The 14,792-nt window shown below is 36.9% G+C and overlaps 1 protein-coding gene across 1 annotated transcript in view; it reads left to right on the forward strand.

Annotated features, from left to right (window-relative positions):
• Window positions 1–14,792, forward strand: part of LOC113045507 (retinal-specific ATP-binding cassette transporter-like) — a 35,128-nt gene that overhangs the window by 2,553 nt on the left and 17,783 nt on the right. Inside the window, exons 3-14 of the mRNA XM_026205912.1 lie at window positions 399–492; window positions 645–786; window positions 1,102–1,241; window positions 2,107–2,234; window positions 3,536–3,733; window positions 6,362–6,451; window positions 8,240–8,480; window positions 8,607–8,746; window positions 9,173–9,289; window positions 9,712–9,909; window positions 12,945–13,150; window positions 14,305–14,481. Coding sequence (XP_026061697.1) covers window positions 399–492; window positions 645–786; window positions 1,102–1,241; window positions 2,107–2,234; window positions 3,536–3,733; window positions 6,362–6,451; window positions 8,240–8,480; window positions 8,607–8,746; window positions 9,173–9,289; window positions 9,712–9,909; window positions 12,945–13,150; window positions 14,305–14,481 — 1,871 coding nt within the window. The remainder of the gene's footprint in view (window positions 1–398; window positions 493–644; window positions 787–1,101; window positions 1,242–2,106; window positions 2,235–3,535; window positions 3,734–6,361; window positions 6,452–8,239; window positions 8,481–8,606; window positions 8,747–9,172; window positions 9,290–9,711; window positions 9,910–12,944; window positions 13,151–14,304; window positions 14,482–14,792) is intronic.

The following is a 14,792-nucleotide window of genomic DNA, read 5'->3' on the forward strand; positions in this document are numbered from 1 at the left end:
ACCTGTATTTGTTTCTTTCTTTTGTTGAACACAGAAGATATTTTGATGAATTTTGCAGAACCAAGGGAAAATCTTCGGGAAAGAAATACTATGGAAGTCAATGGAGACCATAAACTCTTTCATATCAGAATTCTTTAAAATATCTTCTTTTGTGTTTAACATAAGAAAGAAGCTCTTACAGGTTTGGAACGACATAAGGGTGAGTAAATGATGACAACATGTTCATTTTTGGGTGAATAAACGATGTAGAAAAGTACTGTTTATTACAGTTGGTTCGTGATACCTAATGTATGCAACTTGAGCTTTATTGTAAAGTGGTGTTTTCATCATTACTAAAATCCTACGTCCAGATCTGACATGTTTCTGAACGAACCGCTCTCTTGTCACTTGTCACACAGATTCGCTTCCTGGTTGAGATTCTGTGGCCTGTGTTTTTATTCATTGGACTTGTGTGGCTACGAAGAGCGAATCCTCTGTATCGCCAACATGAATGTAAGAATACCCATTATAGTATCAATACTTGAGGTTGTACAATTTCACACTCTCAGCCAGCTATTAATATTCAGAAAAACAACACAGCTTGAAAGTTCATTAGCATCTATGTGAGGCGCCTGAGGACTTACTCGTCATATCTGTAAATGCAGGTCATTTTCCCAGCAAGGCTATGCCCTCAACTGGAATCCTGCCTTGGATTCAAGGGATTTTCTGCAATGCTAATAACCCATGTTTTCGCCATCAAACTCGAGGAGAGTCGCCTGGGGTCGTTTCCAACTACCACAACTCCATGTGAGTCAGACGCTCCTTCACTTCTCAAATCTGAAAGATTTCCCTATCTTGCACATTTTGTGTTGTAAGCGTCCAGAAATATTCCTCTGACACAATTCAGTTTGGAGGAAAAATGACTCTTCCAGTGCAGAGGAGTTTTGCAGGACATCCAACAGCTCGATAACCAACAGTTGGGATTGTAAATTTAGTCTTATCCCATTATAGATACTTTTCATACCGTGAAATATTTTGAGATGTTTGTTTTTAATGAACTAAGTTAGTCGGAATCCAAGTTTCAGTTTATTGGTGTAGCTTATTTCTTTCTATCGTCTTTAGACTGGCACGGTTTTACCAAGATTCACAGGAGCTGCTGTTCAACGACACTGAGTTCCGTCAGCTCAGCCGTCTGTGGCATGAAGTTACCATCTTGAGCAACTTCATGGAGACGCTGCGCACCGATCCTGCGCTGGTGGCAGGTATGTGTGCTGTATGACCCATTAACCCGGCCCACAGAGGAACTGATGGGACCTCTTTAATGGATCTGAGTGATGGATGGAGAGAGTGGGCATTTCCTCTCTTGTACTTCCACTCCCCTCGTACCTGTTTCTTTTCCTGCTCCCTCCCTGACTAGTCCAGGCCGAACCTAAGTCTTAATATCTGAAGAGCGCTTTTAGACAAATTTTTTGTGTCACATGATCTGTCAAATCATTCTAATATGCTGGTTCTCTGCTCAAAAAAACATTTTATTATTATTATTATCAATGTTATTATCAAAAACTGTAACACACTTTTTTTCAGGATTCTTATAATGTTTAAAAAAGAAATTATTGTTTAACAATAAAAAAAAATAAAAAAAAATTATCAGACCAAACCATAACAAACCAAACCAAAATACTCACACTTTATTTTAAGTTCCAATTCTCACCATTAACAAACTATTAACTACAAATTTTGCTTTGGAAACTCCTAATTTTATACTTATTTATAATTAGTAATGTAGTTGTTAAGTTTAGATATTGGGTAGGATTAGGGATGTAGAATATGCTCATGCAGAATATGCACTTTATAAGTACTAATAAATAACCAATATAATAATAGGGATGCTAATAAGCAACCAATTAATAGTGAGAATTGATCCCTATACTGAAGTGTTAACACCAAAAGAAAAAAAACATCAAAACCAAACAAAAAGTAAGTCATGCAACACAAAACTTTTTTTATGGGAGTATTGATAGAAATGTACCAATTAGGACCAAAATTAGGACCAAAACATTTTCAGTTGTCATCAAATCATCATTTATTTTTTTCTTCCACGTCCTTTCCTTTTCTTTGAGCCATCAGGTAAAGGACTGAAGGTAGAGCACATTCTGAAGGACGACGAGGGTCTGACGTCATTCCTGCTGCGGGACGCTGGGCTTTCAGAGGCTGTGGTGTATGATCTTACAAATGCACAAGTGCGGATGGAGCAAGTACGTTACTGCAGATTTAGCTTTTTAGGCTACTGCTTTTAAAAAAAGCAGATGAGCTTCCTTCTCTTGTGAACTATTTGTTTTCATAAATGATTTAACAGCTTCCACTGCAAGCAGATTCCTTTCACACAGTCACATCCTCAAACTCTCCTTTGGGCATTTACTAGGTGTTTCCAGCTAAATCTAGTGAATTCATGCGGTGTTAACAGTCACTAAGAGTCCTTCCTGAGTTTGTAGGTCAGTGTCTTCATGACGTGTGTCTTCTTTTGTTTAACGCTGGCTTCTCACACACAGATAGATTTATGGTATAGCCCATTGTCTCAGTGATTCAAGCACTCTGAAGTAGGCTGCTTTGATCCTACACTTTCCTAAGTGCATACCGATGTATTGGGAAACACACCATAAATAATGTATAGATACATTTCCAAATGCCTGTATTTAAATGATTTCTTCAAGACAAATAGAAAACACTTTTTGATGAGTCAGACCAAATCTTAACCATCAGAATATATATATATATATATATATATATATATATATATATATATATATATATATATATATATATATATATATATATATATATATATATATATATAGTATTTTTTTTTTCTGTAATAACAGGCTGAGACAGTTGATTTTGGCCCTTGTAACTTTACTCAAAAAAAAAAAAAAAAACACTATTGAGATTAAATATAAAGCTGATATAACCAAGTAATATGTAACCCTAGTAATCTCATATTTGACCCTGGACCACAAAACCAGTCATAAGAGTAAATACGTGACTAAATATGCTTTCCATTGAGGCATGGTTTGTAAGGATAGGACAATATTTGGCCAAGATACAACTATTTGAAAATCTGGAATATAAGGGTGAAAGAAAATAGAAAATACTGACAAAATCGCAATGCAAAGTCCTTAGCAATGCATACTACTAATCAAAAAATAAGTTTTACTATATTCACGGTAGGACATTTACCAAATATCATCATGGAACATGATCTGTACTTAATATCCTAATGATTTTTGAAAAATTGATAATTTTGACCCATACAATGCATTTTTGGCTATTGCTACAAATATACCCCTGTGACTTAAGACTGGTTTTGTGGTCCAGGGTCACAAATGTCCTTTAGTATTTCAAAATCATCTTTGCATTGTTTCACATTGTGCTCAGATTCGCCAAGATGGCAAACTCTGCAGTCAAAAGTCAGAAATGTAAAAGATTTTTCATCAAATTCTTCCAAAACATGGACACGCTGAACTACTTCTTCATTAACAACCATCTCCTGTGTTTCCAGTTTGCACATGGAGTCCCAGATCTGACTCTGAAAGAGATCGCCTGCAGTCAGGCTCTTCTGGAGCGATTCCTCATATTCCCCAGTCACGGAGGGCTGTACGGGGTCCACAATGCCATGTGTGCACTTTCCCAGGAAAGGCTGCAGATGATCGAGGACGTGCTGTATGCCAACATAGACTTCTTCAAGCTCTTACGACTGGTCAGTCATGAAGCTTTTACTTTATACATGCTGCTTTGCATAGTTACACTATTGTTCAGAGGACTGAGATGTTACTCAGTCCCAAATTTAAGTACAATGCTTGAAAAAGCTCATTTCAAAATTATATGGATTGCTAATTTTGTATACAGTAAATGCAATGAATGCAACATTGCACGGCCGACTGAATAAATCATGAATAATATACGTTCAAAAGTTTGGTGTCAGTATGATTTTTTATTGTTTAAGAAATTCTATTCTGTTTACCTTATATTTAGCAAATCCCTGCTAAATTATATTAACTAAATAATAAACTAAAATATAAACACCTTAATGAACTCATAATTTGTTGCTTATTAATAGTTTGTAAGGTAGTTGTTAAGTTTAGGTATTGGGTAGGAGTCGGACTATATGCTTTATACATACTAATAAACAGCCAATTTATGAATAATAAGCATGCTGATTAGCAACTAGTTAATATTGAGAATTGGTCCCTATACTTACTGTATATGTTACCAAAATGACTATATAAACATTTAAATACAGACTCAGGATATTAAAATGTTTTTGACAGCATTAATGCTTTTATTGTATTTTTGATTAAACTTTTGAATTACAGTATATAAAAAAAAGTTTGACACTAAATTATACTACACTCAAAAAAAATAAAAATAAAATAACAATAATAAAAAAAATAAAGGTGCTTCACGATGCCACAGAAGAACCTTTTGTCTTAATGGCTCCATAAAGAACCTTTAACATCTGAAGAATCGTTCTGTTTCACAAAAGGTTCTTTGTGGCGAAAGAAGGTTCTTCAGATTTTAAAAAGGTAAGAAAGGTATTGTTCTTTAAAGAACCTTTGACTGAATGGCTCTTTGTATAACCAAAAATGGCTCTTCTATAGCATCGCTGTAAATAATCTTTTAAGCACTTTTAAGATTATTATAATAACTTATCCAAATATAACATTTTTTATAACATTTCTAAATATAATAGAGTAGTTATAAAATTGAATAGTTAGGCTATTATGTAACTGTAACCTAGTTGTGAGCTCATACATTTTTCTTCGATTTGAAAATGTCTCTAAATGGACACAGCAGAGGTTGCCACTTTCTATTTTAAAACCAGTACATTTTGTTGCAGAGAAAGTTATTTCATATTTCATACCGATTGGAAATATTTAGCTTAGATTCAACAGTAAATCATTACGTTCTCCAATGTAGTACACAGTATACAGTAGCTATATGCATGTCACATGCTTGGAATTATGGAAAAGTTGTTCTAAACACATCATAAGTGTTGGTGCACTAAACTAAGAATGTGGATCATGGGCCAGACCTACTTACCTGTTGTTAGACTTTAGAAGGCCTATGAATACCACTGGTGAAACAACACTGCTTATCAGCTCTCTCTCTCTCTCTCTCTCTCTGTCTGTGTGGTTTACTCAGGGTTAGATTGAAGCAGATGGTAGCACACTGCTTGGCCTCATTTACTAATGAGATTAAAGAAGACTCCCTCTGTTGATGAGGACAGCTGAAAAAGTAGTTTCTGTAGTTTTGCTGTCTCTCGTGACGCTGTTTAAGTTATAGGAAAAAGTTGCTTCTAATCTCGCATCTCTCTACTTGTGTCTTAGACACAGAACTACTGTACGGTGATTGAACACAGTCATTTAACGTTAGCTTTCATCTGCTTCAGAATTTCATAATTTCATAAGCCCAATCGCCTGTAGTGGTGCCAATAGAGAGTCATTTCAGAGGAAGAGCAAGTTATTATATTTTGATGAATGATTATAAAATTCTTTTGCCCCTTTGGAGTTACATGTACCAATTAATCATTTGCATTAAAAAGGAACATTTAATTTACTTTACACCCCCCCCCCCCCCCCCCCCCCAAAAGCACAGATATGCATATGTTCAGGGCACTTTGTAGTTTAGAAATTGTGTTTAGCATCCATTTGCAAAAGAAATTAATATTTTTGTCCAGCAAGGATGCATGAAATTGATCAACAGTAAATACATTTATGTCACAAAAGATTTCTCACAAACCTTTTATTCAACGAGGATCCTAAAACACAAAAATATTAAACAGCACAACTTTTTTTCAACATTGATAATAATAAGAAATGTTTCTTGAGCACCAAATCAACATATCAGAATGTGACACCGAAAATTCAGCTTTGCCATCACAGGGAAAAATACATTAAAAATGTAAAATCTAAATAAAATTAAATGAAAATTGTATAGTTATGCATTAAATTATATATATATTTAAAAAATATTAAATAATAATAATAATTCACACAGAAAACAGTTATTTTTGCCATAATATCTCACATTATTTATTTCTGTGATGTTGATCAATAAATGCAGCCTTGTTGAGCATTAGAGGCTACGTACTTTCAAAAACATTAAAAAAAAAAAAACCTTACTGACTTTTTAACAGTAGTGTATATGTACTGTATTTAATTTTAAATCATAAGGTAAATATATTAAAAACCAGTTTAGAATTATGTACTCAAAGGAATGAAATCAGTTTTTGGCTACATTCTATTTCTACATGGTTTGTGCAAATTTGTGGTCATTAATATGCTTGGCAAACTGTAAGGTTGTCTCTCTTTCTATCTGTGTTCAGTTGCCCGTGGTGCTGGATAGCCACTCGGCCGGGATAGACCTGCAGTTCTGGGGGCGAGCGCTTTCAGCATTGTCCAACAAGCTTCAGGAGGTATGGCTCAATTCCTCTCCCCCTTTTAAGACCCTTATTTTAGCATCCAGGAAGCTCCTCACTTCCCTTCAGCTCTTCAGAAAGCTCCATGAGAGATGTTAAGAAAGTGTGCGTGTTATAGATCATTGTTGTCTATCACGTCAACCTCAGTTTCTTTATTAAATCACCATAACCTCATTTTGTGTGCTTTATGAGGACACAAAGTATTTATACGGCCAGTTCATGCATGTGTATCATCACTCCTGTTTCACAAATATGTCGAAAGCGCATTCCACTGAGGTCACATCCTGAAGGTGGAGTACATTTCTTTTCCTTTTGCTCGGGTGACAGAAAGCCTGGCCAACTAATGCTATCACACATCTCTAAATCCATCTGCGCTCAGTGTGGATGTGTATGAATGGGAAGTAGGGAGGTATAGTGTTAGTTTAGTGGAGGTTGAGCAATGACTCATTCCTCATACTGAAAGCCTCTATGGAAATCCTCGTCACTTATCTTGACCAGGTTTGACTTATTTTGGCTATCACGGTGTGAATTAGAGTTCGTGACCCACTGAAGAGTGCTGGATCTCACGTTCATCCGGATAATCGCTGGTCTCGTATTTTGAGAGAGCTGTGATTGTGGTTCAGTCTATATGATTTTTTTTTTTTTTCTGTGACACAAAAGAAGATACGTTTTTCTCTGTACAGTGGAAGTCAGTGGGGCTCAAAACAACACTGGACATTGTATGAACAAAAAAAAAATCTTTATTTCTATACAGTTTGCTAGTTGATCGTGGACATGTGGCTGAATTAAAATGGGATTAATTGCAAACCTGGTTCTTACCTTATTTTTACCCCTTAGATGCCAAATTCAGCCACAACTGTGCTTTAGGGTTGATTTAGGGATATCCTCTTCAAGGATGTGCATCCTTAGGTTGCCACGTGTCGTGTTTTGAGAATAGTTTCTGGCAGATAAAACATGTAAACCTGGATAGAGAAGTTCAGATGAGGCTGCCCAAATCATTTGGTCACATAAACACAACTCTCGCCTTAAAAGTGTGCATGCCTGTTTTATTCTAAAATATTGTGGTATTATTTATTATAAACTGTGCTGTTATTCTAAAATATTAATTATAAAGAATTAATAGATCATTTTTTATGTATTTGAAAAAAAAAGTTTTTTGATCAGAAATACAGTAAAACAGTGCGACTTTACTGAAAATGTTTTACAGTTATTACTATTTTATTACAATTTAAAATACTGTTACTGTTTTTGAAATTTAATATATTTACATTTTTTATTATTAATGTTGCAAACAGTTGCATTGCTTAGTATTTTCTGTGATAAATTTTTACAGTATATTTTGATAAATAAAAGCAGTAAAATAACAGTAAACAGCATTTACTGTTAATGATAGTAAATTTATGGTAACATAACTAATTACTTTATTGTCACTTTTGATCAATCTGATGAATAAAATTTCTTTTCTTTTTTTTTTTTTTTTTGGAAAAATACATTTCTTATAAAATATATTTTCTGATTCCACATTTTTGAATTGTAGTGTCTATCCATTATGTTTAGCTTTATATTATAAGTCTTTTCAAATACGAGTTGCTATTTCCCAAAATGAAAGCAGTTGGTGACTCAAGGTCAAAAAGTTCTTTAAAGCATCCTAAAATGATCATATGATTTGTACTGAAAATCTTCACTTCCTCCAGCTATCATGCCCTGATGCATTTAAGGCCCATACATAAATGAGTAATCAGGCAGTAAAAGTTTACATTTAATAAAATGTTCTTCCTCTCATAGCTTGCGGAGAGGCCCAGCTCCCAGGATTTGATGCGGGTTATGTACTCCATCTTCCAATCCGGGGGTCCCTCGTCCTTCAGTCAGCTGATGTCCACTGTGTCGGATCTCTTCTGCGGATACCCAGAGGGTGAGATCACCCGGGTCTTCTCCTTTAACTGGTATGAGGACAACAACTACAAGGCTTTCCTAGGCATCAACAGCTCCAGAGGACACGGCAGCTACACCTATGACAAGACAGCAAGTGAGAGCTATTGATCTGTCTGTTCTGTTACATTTGTCACTCTTTCACTTTCGCTTTGTTCTAATTTCTCTTTTTCTCTTTCTCTTTCTTGCTCTGTTGCTCTTTCACTTGCTCTTTGGCCCACAGCTCCCTTTTGTAATGCATTGATGCAGAACCTAGAGTCGAACCCTGTTACGAAAATCATGTGGAATTCAGTGAAGCCTCTAGTGATGGGCAAGATCCTCTTCACCCCAGACTCCCATGCTGTCAGAAAGATAATGAAAAGTGTAAGATACAAATCTCCACCGACTTTCATGCACTGTATTGTAACCACTGACAATCAAAACATACACTAAAGTTTGGGGTCCCTAAGATTTTTAACTCTTTCCCTGCCATTGATGAGTTATTTAGTCATTTAGAAGACAACGCTTCTCCACCAGTTTGATCAAAAATACAGTCAAAGTTGTAATATTGTGAAATGTTTCGTTTTCAGCTCCAGCTTTATTTGAGATGTTCCAAAGAGCAAATTCAATTCATTTATGTGTCACTGATATTTTTTCCATCTCGACTGCTGTTTTTGTTCAATGATCTTAAACATTGCTGAGTCAGTTGTTTTGTAATTGTGCATCCATGTAGACAGGTTAATGTGCCCTGTACACATACAGCATGCTGCTGACAATCCATATGAATTTGTGTGTGTATGTTTTGTCCAGGCCAACACTACTTTTGAGGAGCTAGAGAGGTTGCAGAAAATGGGCAAGGTCTGGGAAGAGGTGGGACCGCAGCTCTGGGAATTCTTTCAGAACAGCGTCCAAATGAACATGATACGGGTAACGTATCTGTTTCTTTTCATCTCATACACACATGCACACACACCTCCCTTTATCCCTTCACATGCCACATTATTTCATTACTCTCCTGAGAATGTAATCCACTGTCCTCCTTTAGTCTCTGTGTAATCTCTCATGGGGTTACGTTGTTATATTTTATTATCTGTCATGATACATATCTATAACTGACTTCATTCTTAAATACTGTCTATGTATACACTATTTTTTTTTAAGAAATTAAATTAAGCATGGATTACATTGATCAAAGGTTATAGTAAAAACACTTATAATGTTACAAAACATTTCTATTTAAAATTAACTTTCCATTAATCAAAGAAAAACAAAAATGTGTTCCATTTCCAACTCTCTCTCTCTCTCTCTCTCTCTCTCTCTCTCACTCTCTCTCTCTCTCTTTCCTGCAGGCAACACTTAGAAACCCCACAGTGATGGACTTTTTGGACAGGCGCCTTAAAGAAACACAGTTCTCCACCAAAGACATCCTTAACTTCCTGCACAATGGCCCAGAGCAGGACAGATATATGAACATGACAAACTTTGACTGGAGAAATGTCTTTAGTCTGGCTGATCAGGCTATTCGGATGTTCAACCGGTACAGTGAGGTAAGAGCAGTAGTCAATTCAATTTAGGTTTAGCGAGGAGTTAGTTAGAACTGACTAATATGGCATTTAATAAATGTACTCTTTTAAAACGCATCACGTTTCCTTTAGAACCAAACCAGATTCAATTTTATTAGGCTGAATGACAGGCAAAGATTTTATGCAAATATATATTGTTTGAAACCAGTTTCAGTCTTTTTTTTTTTTTTTTTTTTATCAAGTTTGCATTGAAAACTCAAAGGAATGTTATTTAGCACTGAAATATACTATCTTGGCACATAACTTTACAATGACTCTTTCTGCAGTTGTTTTATTTAAACTGATTTGTTTGAAACCACTGGAGTGAAACAATCATTTGCACAAAACAAAAATTAATTCAGCAGATTCATTAAAAAAACACTGATTAATTTACTCAACAGATTTTTTCAAAATACTGATTCATTCAAGATTAAAAGCATAATTTACTCAATAGATTTGTTGTTTAAAAAAAAACACTGATTCAGTCTAGATAAAAAATAAAATATATATTTACTGAACAGATTTATTCAAAAACACTAATTCATTTATATCAACGCTGATTTATTCAAGAGCGAAACAGTCTTTCACTCCACAGATTCATTGAGAAAACTTTAATTCTAAAGCAAATGGAGTTAGATACTGAAAGCTAAAGGAGTGAAAGGAATATTATGTAACACTTTAATATATTAATATTGGCAAACATTATTAGTGATCCATAAATAGAATAAAAATGTATATACATCCTTTAACTATGTCCCTCAAACATTCAGCTCTGTCCAGATCCAGGGCTCCAGCCCTTCCCTCAATGTCTAGCGATGGCCCCATGTTTAGTGGGAAGTCGTGGCCCAATGGTTAGAGAGACGGACTTGCAATCGAAGGGTTGTGAGTTCAAGTCTTGGGCTGGCAGGAATTGTAGTTGGGGGGAGTGCATGTACAGTTCTCTCTCCACCTTCAATACCACGACTTAGCTCCCTGGGCGCCGCAGCATAAATGGCTGCCCACTTCTTTGTGTGTGTGTGTGTGTGTGTGCGTGTGTGTGTGTGTGCGTGTGTGTGTGTGTGTGTGTGCGTGTGTGTGTGTGTGTGTGTGTGTGTGTGTGTGTGTGTGTGTGTGTGTGTGTGCACTTCAGATGGGTTAAATGCAGAGCACGAATTCTGAGTATCGGTCACCATACTTGGCTGAATGTCACGACACTTACCAGCCTATCTGTCCCTCACTTGACAGAATGAGGTTCTTCAGCTCTGAGCACCACAGCACTCATTCTGCAGTGCGCTTATTGCTCCCAGCACATCACCACAAGAAAGACCACTTAGCATTGCTATATAGAGCCCACCGTGGCCAGATGGGTGAAAGGGAAAAGAACAAGCAAGCTGTCAACAGCATGCAGGCCTCTCTATTGTGTGGCTTTGATTAAGTGGGGACTGGGTGGGAGAGACACCCTTTGCCAGCACCGTGTTGTTTTTGTGGACGGGGGGCTTCATTGAGAAACAAGAGGGGCAAATCACTCAAATCACTCAGCTTCACTCTGTTACCTCACCTCCCAAGCCATGACCGGCCCCTGTCCCATAAGCTGGAGGCCTCTTCCCTCAAACTGATCAGAGGGGGACGGCAATGGTGGGAGAGGGCTATCATAGGGTGACCCAGGCTCCATTTGTCTACATCCGAATGGCGAGCCTTCATGCTTTATAAACAAACCTTACTCTTTTAGCCTATTAGCTATAGCTGTCACTCTTCAGCCCTGCTCAAGAGTTACCTTGAAGAGCTACGTGATCGTTGGTCACTGAAAAAATAGAATTGTATTCTCAGAATCAGGGTTTATTTGTGGGTTTTCAGCCTATGAGCTCAAACTGAGGGCCTCTGAATGTGTATGTTGTGTTTTTCAATTGGAATGTGTTGAGAACATGTGAGACCTGCGGGGGTTCCATTGAATCTTTCCATTCAGATGTTTGTTCAGGACCTCTGGTGGCATTGTACATTACTGTGAATGACTCCATTAGATATGGTGTGTATAATGTAGGAGGCCTCTCGTTTCTAGTGCGGCGGCATGTGATGTGAGAGCGAGCTGTTCACTCAGCTATTGTACAGCAGTCCTCCAGTGGACATCCAACTCAGACTCTGTGATTTTCCCATGTCATCTGTGCACTTTGAGAACAAGAGGCCTGCTACATGGAGAATTGCTTCAGCTCTTGAAAGCTTGACATTCTTACAAATCAATGTGCATACACACAGTTTTATACAAGGTTATAAGTTACAACATTTGAATCTGATTGGCTGCTGTGTGTGCACGCTGTAGGCTGACTGTCAATCTGTGCATTGGATAGTACAGATTTAACCGTGACTCTTTCTGCGGTTGCATTGTTAAGCTAGTCAACCAGGGGTGCGTTTCCCAAAACAATAACTTTGTTGGTTGCAATGCAATTTCCCATTGCCAACCAACTAAGTTTCTAACAGGTTAGCAACTATTGTTTTGGGTAAATGCACCCCAGTTTGTTCAAAAACACTGATTCATTTAGTTTGTTTAAATACTCGGATTCATTTAGGAGCTAAACAATTATTCACTTAACAGATTCTTTTGAAAACACTCATTCAAGAATGAAACACCACTACTATTGTTCTGTTGTTGTTTAGATTTATTTATGTTGGTGGAGCAGAACTAAACAAATTAATGGCAATATTGTGTCTAAAATGTATTATTGTTGTTGAAAATTAATTTAATGTTCAATGATTGGTCTGTTTTATAAAAATTAGCAGGTGTGCTGTTCATCTGAATATTCATAACAGCAGTGAGACAACACTATTCAGCACTATTTCTTCACAAGTGATAAATGAATAGTACTAATAGTATAAATGGTACTTAAAAACAAAATTAATAGTATTATATTAAGATGTATAACTCGTCCTACGTCGTTTGTTCATCTACTGTATATTTGATCCACTGTACTTTATATTGATGCCACCACAAGAGCATACAAGATTCAGCATCAAAACCGTTTATTTTTTTATTTTTTATTTCCTCACAGTGTTTAAGTCTGGATAAGTTTGTGGGTCACATGGATGAGAATCTGATGACCCATCAGGCTCTGCACCTGCTGGGGGAGAATAAGTTCTGGGCAGGTCTGGTCTTCATGGACATGTACCCCTGGACCACAGAACTGCCCCGTCATGTCAAGTTCAAGATCCGAATGGACATTGATGCAGTGGAACGCACCAACAAAATCAAAGACAGGTGAAGGGTCATCCATAATTGTGAAGGATGAAACTGCTTCATTGTTCATCTAATAAGGGTTGTTCCTTATGCACCTTAGGACTGAGTGGAGGGAGACCATTAAACCAATGAAGCAGAGTCAAACTCAATCTATTTAATATTCATCTCAATCGCCAATTTGAAAGAAACCATTCTGGCATTGAGCGCTTCTTCATCAAAATCATAGTAAAAATGAATAATGCGGTTTTATGGCTTGAGGGACGGCAAGCAAATGCTTAAACTAATCCTATTCTAACTGTAATGTGATCAGGGTTGAGGGAACACTGATGGAACATTCGATTATAAATTCATGTCTCATCATTCAGAGTACATGTTCTGATTCAGTTTTTATATAAAAATGGATTGTGTAAGGAGAGAATAGAAGATCTTCTCTTAACTGTTTATGTAAGGTGTTCCTGCTCAACACACCATTGTTAGAGCAAGAGAAAGAGCAGGCCACAATTATACATCCTACGTGGAGCGCCAGTGTGCTGTGCCATGCAAAATGACACCACTCATTACCCAGAGTCTCTCTGGAGCACAAAACATGCCTGCAGGTGTTAGTCTGGTTAGATCTCACTGTAGCTGTCCTTCTTTGACACACGACGAGAAATATCCAAGGACTGAATTACTCTGTGGGCCTGTGGGTTCACTGTGTTATTTATTATGTGGGCATTTATATTTATTAGTGGGCATTGTGCAGCCACTATAAACAAGCAATGTGAATTGAATTACAAATTGTGATTTTTGCCACTCTTATTTAAACAGTTTGGAGTAATTTTGAGCATGTCATTTCTAGCTAATTCTAGTTATGAATTGTGGAAAAGCATTTTCAGGCTTTTAGTATTGCAAAATTTCAGCATTATTATAAGTATGCAAGATTCTTCTTGGCTTTGACTTTTTTGTGATGCCTTCCCAGTAAAAGGAGGTTGAATTTCATTCTAAGGTTCTAAGGTTTCATGGTGCTGGAGTATTTATGTATCATCTTCCCAGTGAGCTAAAAGGCTGACTTTTAAGTTTGTTCATCTCAGAGCAGCCCTGTGACACTTTATAAAGTTGTATTGGTCAGCTCAAGAAGCATTTTTTCAAATATTTTGAATTAGCACCAAACACAAGTTTCCCTCAATTTCTCTAAGGTACTGGGACCCTGGCCCAAGGGCAGACCCTGTGCAGGACCATCGCTACATTTGGGGAGGTTTTGCTTACCTGCAGGACATGATTGAACACGGAATCCTCAAGCTACACACAGGTCATGACTGGCCTTTAGGTGTTTACCTGCAGCAAATGCCCTACCCCTGCTATGTGGATGACATGTGAGTGATGGCTGAAATGACGAGCCCAGAAAGTGCTGCAAAATGACCCTATCCCATAACAGTCCACCCACACATTAAAATTCTGCCATCACTTACCTTCATGTTGTTCCAAACCTGTATGACTTTCTTTCCTATGCAGGCACACAAGATATTTAAATGAATGTTTTAAAGGGACCTTACACTGTTTGATTACCAACATACTTTAAAATATCTTCTCAAAGAATGCTGAAAAGATGTGTAAATGATGAAAAAAAAAAAAAAATCATTCAAGTCCATTTTAATGTAGTCAAGAAAGGACCGCATTTGGCTCC

This window comes from Carassius auratus, chromosome 27 (genome assembly GCF_003368295.1).
Source record: "Carassius auratus strain Wakin chromosome 27, ASM336829v1, whole genome shotgun sequence".
NCBI lineage: Eukaryota > Metazoa > Chordata > Actinopteri > Cypriniformes > Cyprinidae > Carassius > Carassius auratus.